At 44.9% G+C, this 4,828-nt stretch overlaps 1 protein-coding gene across 3 annotated transcripts in view; it reads left to right on the forward strand.

Moving 5' to 3' along the window:
* ATRNL1 (attractin like 1) overlaps positions 1–4,828 on the forward strand; it is a 1,264,546-nt gene that overhangs the window by 338,619 nt on the left and 921,099 nt on the right. For all 3 annotated transcript variants that reach the window (XM_019502885.1, XM_019502884.1, XM_019502883.1), the window contains exon 15: positions 2,908–3,089. In XM_019502885.1, the coding sequence (XP_019358430.1) occupies positions 2,908–3,089 (182 nt within the window). The remainder of the gene's footprint in view (positions 1–2,907; positions 3,090–4,828) is intronic.

A 4,828-nucleotide genomic window follows, 5' to 3' on the forward strand; every position in this document is an offset into this window, starting at 1 on the left:
GTCACATGGCCTCTCCGGCTACACATTGTGCCATGTGGGCCCCTACTGTGCTGTGCGGGACACTCCTTCCAGCCCCTTCCCCCCTCCCATAGCCACACACCAGGTCCCTGGGTTCCCCAACGGTCCCTGGCTGCAGGCTCCTTCAGGGGTGGGCAGGGGGAGAGGAAGCTGGGCAGGGTGTGGGAGCCTGGAGTCCTGGCCAGCAGCAGCAGGGGGGAGTTGCATCTTGGCTTAGAGCCTGGGGACTGCAGTATAACCCCTAAGGCGCCAGATGCAGTCTGCTACTTAGACAGCCCTGTGCTAGGACATGGGCCAGTTTTTATAGCCAGCAATGCACAATAGAAGAGAAAAAGCCTTGAATTTCATTCAGCCACTTTTGACTGCCCACCACCTGCTGACCATGCATCCATTTACACCTGGGGTGACTGCATCCAGCCTTGTTCTGTTACCATGTTTCAGCCGTTAGAGCTGGGGGAAATCCCCCAAATCATTTTCCATGAATATTTACACAGAAATAAAAATCAGGTTTCTTTTGATTTTTATTTATTCCCGCTACAGCTGAGTTTGCACAACAGTTGCTAGGTATGGTCGGACTACAGATTTAGCATACTTTTGCTACTTTTAGTTTGGCTTGCACAAGTAGCTGCAAGAAAAGACTTGGCCACATAGGGCATTTTTACATATGCTTCAGGACGGTGTGGGGGAGGCACTTTAGTCAGAGTGGCTCCGAACTCTGGCACAAACTGTTCCGGAGTTTGTGTTACCTTAACAGCATGTGTAGATGCACCCAGTGTCTTCACTGTTGTTGTTATCGTATTAATTAGATTAAAACAAATGTGGGTATGTCTCTCTGGGATGCGGTCATTTTTCTGTAGAGATGTGCCCTAAGATCTGCTTTCCAGGGACAATTTGGTCATTGAATTTACTCTCAAGAATTTTGTGAAGATGGTGTTTGTGAAGATGCTAATATAGTACATCCGCAGAGAACAAATATAGGCCTTCTAAACCCAAGTATTTATGTTGTAATTTAAATTCTAAGCATTCTGCGCATCTACTCAGGGAACAGAAACAATGCCTTAGTGTCCAATGTGTTCAGACAAAGCACAATTTTCTAATACCAGACACGCTACTAAGTAATCTACAGGCAATTACTTTTGCAGAAATCATTCAGTAAATAATTTAAATTAATGAATACATTTTTAGAAAATCATGAAATGTTTGTGGACACCATGAAGAGACTAATAAATTACATTGATTGCTATGGATTATTTGCTTGTCTTTAATACTTATCTGCATGCGACTAACACTCAACATATATTAATGATAGGGTTAAGAACATAACTTGTGCTGGTTTTTTTAGGTTATCAGAAATTTGTCTTCAAGACATTTGGTACTATGGATATTTGTACACATGCTTGCACCGCAGCTCTGGGCACTTTTAAAAGCACCTGGCACTGCGGTGCATACATTTATATAAACGGCAAAATGCATGTCAGCGTTGAGAAAATGGCAGGAGCGTGCTTTTGAACTAAAATAAATTAAAGGTGTTTTAGTCCAAAAGTGCACTGCTGCCATCTCTGTTTATACAAATGTATGTGATGCAGCACCAGGTGCATCAGGTTGCAGGCTCCGCGGACTTGATTAATTGAGTCTGTTCCAATGCACCGGATCTCCAGCACATTGGAGCAAACAAATGTATATGTATAAATGCCCCATGTGTTTAGCAGTCATGCTGGTTTAAAGTGATCATTATAATTAGATGAAATATGACAAAACAGAAAATTTATGTTTGTAGTGTTATGACTCTCGTAACTTTGCCCTCATATTTTTAAGTAGGATTTAGGTAAGCTCTAATCTGCTTTGTTTTCTTAAAGTATCTATCCCCCTGGCACCTAGCTATATTTAAGGCCCCTGGCTTAAGACGTGATTAACCAGTTAATCTAATCTTAAGTCATGATCCAGCCACACATTCAGTTAATTAATTGTGTGATAAAATGAGGAAGAAGCCACCAAGTTATTCCACCAAAAATGTGGAATAACTTTGGTTCATTTATGTCATGCCACTAACTGTGGCCAGAGACACCCAAGCAGCTGGGAGCTTCTTCAGCTGATTGGGGCTCCCAGCCTGGGGAGCACGTCACATTATGGGAATCCCAGCCTTGGGGTGCCCCATGTGGCCCTGCAGCTGGGAGCCTAGAGCTGATGCAGGCTTCCAGCTGCAAGGCCACCCCAGGCGTCCCTATGGCTGGGAGACCTGTCAGCTGATGTGGGCTCCCAGCCACGGGGGTGCCCCAGGCATCCCCGTTGTTAGGAGGCCATAGCTGGGAACCCATGTCCGCTGACAGGACTCTCTGTGGTGGGGACACCTGGGGCACCCCTATCAACTTGCTATTTACTGATGCAGGAGGAGCCCAGCATTGTGATCCCAGGCTCCCCCTGCACTGGCAGTAAGGCATGATGGGATCTGATGCACAATCCCACAACCATGCCTCCTGCTATTGCCCATGTGGTATGACAAGAAGCACAACTGTGTGGAGCATGCATCAGATCTCAATGTGTTTGTATCTGCATGTCCAGAGGCACCTTAAGCATTTCTAAATTACAAATTACCTAGGGAAATTAATAGGCTGTAACTGAGAATATACCTTGTTGCAATACTAGTTACTTTGTCATTTAACAAGAAAATATATTATTTTACATCAACTGACATCTTCAAAGCAAGTTAAAAAGTGTGTTGGGTTTTTTGTTTTTGTTTTTTTTTTTTACGTTTGATGAGATTGCATACATGAATTATGATAAAAAGTAAAATAGAGTTATGCTCGCTGTGGCTTGGGGAAAAAATGCCAATATGCATTTCTCTTATTTTCTTTTACATAATTGTATTTAATAATGCAAATTCTGTCCTAGCTCATCTGTGTGGGGAAGGATGGAATCACATTGGAGATGCCTGCCTCCGCATAAATTCTAGTCGTGAAAGCTATGACAATGCCAAACTTTATTGTTACAATTTAAGTGGGAATCTTGCCTCATTAACAACATCAAAAGAAGTGGAATTTGTTTTGGATGAAATACAGAAGTATACACTTCAGGTAACCTGAGTAACTTTAATTCATATTCATGTTTTGAAACAAGTGGCATGGAACCTATTTTAATAGCTTGTTTATAGTATCAGTGTTCAACTTGTGGTTCACGGACCAGATCTGGCTTAGGGATGCATGTCATCTGACCTGTGGGGCTCTCCATGGGTCCAGAAACTTGATGCGTGGGAGTGGTGGTAATTCACACTGCCACTACTCCCTCAATGTCAAATTTACAAGCTCTATGAACCAAGTTACATGAGGCTTACATGTAAGGCTAGGAATGCAAGTGCAATCTGGCATGTGCCTGGGGCCAAGACTGCAGCCAGGATCCAATATGGCGTGTGGGGTTGAGGCCACACACCACGCTGGTCCTGCATGCTGGATTTGGTCCTGATTGTTCCTTCACCATTCACCCCCTTTCCCAGACCATTTTTGAATAAGTTAAACAGCGCTTGTCCCAGCACAGATCGCTTGGGGACCCTGATGTTTTTCTCATTTCCTTCCTGAAAACTGACCATTTATACTTACTGTGTTTTCTGTCCTTAAGTGAATTTCTAATCCCCGAGTGGACCTTCTGTGTAGTCCCATGACTAACTAATTTCATTAAGCGCAAGGGAAGAAATGGCTGAGTATGTGAAAGTGGAAGTTAACTTGGGTGACACTTGGGCACATATACACAACATGGTTACTGCACATTAGCCTAATAACACTGTGCAGTAGTGTCACAGCAAAAACCATGCTAATAGCCTACTGTGCAGTGTTATTAGGCTAATGTGCAGTAAGCATCAGTAAATAACCGTGCGCTGGTGCTACTGTGCTTTAGGTATGCACATTTTGTTAGTACTTTATTAAGGAAGCACAGTATTTAAGGTGCATTCATGAACATGTGGACACGTTCAGTGACCATGAAATGATAAGAGTTCAAGATCCTAAAAGGAGGAAGGAAGGAGAGCAGCAGAATAAGGAGAATGGAATTCAGAAAAGCAGACTTTAAGAAACACGTGGCATTGGGGTGTAGAGTCCCCCGGGAAGCAAATCTGAGGGGTAAGGAGACCAGGAGAGCTGGCTGTACTATGAGGAAGCCCCTTTAAGGGTGCAGGAGCGAGTTGTGCTGATGCGATTGGAGAATGGGAAATGCAGCAGTAGACCTCCCTGGTTAGAGAGATGTCTCTTCAATGAGCTGAAACTCAAAAATGAATCCTCCAGGAAGTGGAGACTTGGCTATAGTAGGATGGAGGAGTACCACACTGGCATGCAGGGAGAAAATTAGGGGGGCAGCTACCACATGAATATGATATTTTCAATGTGCCCTGCTGGTATCTCATAGCTACTGAATTAGAAGGCAGCTACCAGTTCAGTTGTCAGCAAAAACAAGGAAGGACCCAAAGAGCTTATAGTCAAATGGGTTAGGGATTACTCAGAGAAGCAGATGCTTTCAAGATAGCAGGGCCAGATGGGATGCAGCCTAGACCGGGTCCACACAAGCAGGGGCATGCCTTTGCAGCAGCACAAATGTGCTGCTACTTTGTGCCTCAGTGCATGTCCCTGCCCGTGTGCTTTACAGTGCGGCACATTGCTTCGGTGCTCCACGTGCTGCAGGGGGTTGGTGGGTGGGGCACAGGGTGCTTCAGCAGGAGCTAGCAATCCCATGCTGAGGCACCCTGTGCCCCAGACAGCTGCTCCCTGCCTGGCTGGGGTGCAGTGTGCCTCAAGATGGGGGGGAGGCAGTCTTGGGCTGGCTGCTCCCC

This window comes from Gavialis gangeticus, unplaced genomic scaffold (genome assembly GCF_001723915.1).
Source record: "Gavialis gangeticus isolate Ggan-Ray unplaced genomic scaffold, GavGan_comp1, whole genome shotgun sequence".
Lineage (NCBI taxonomy): Eukaryota > Metazoa > Chordata > Crocodylia > Gavialidae > Gavialis > Gavialis gangeticus.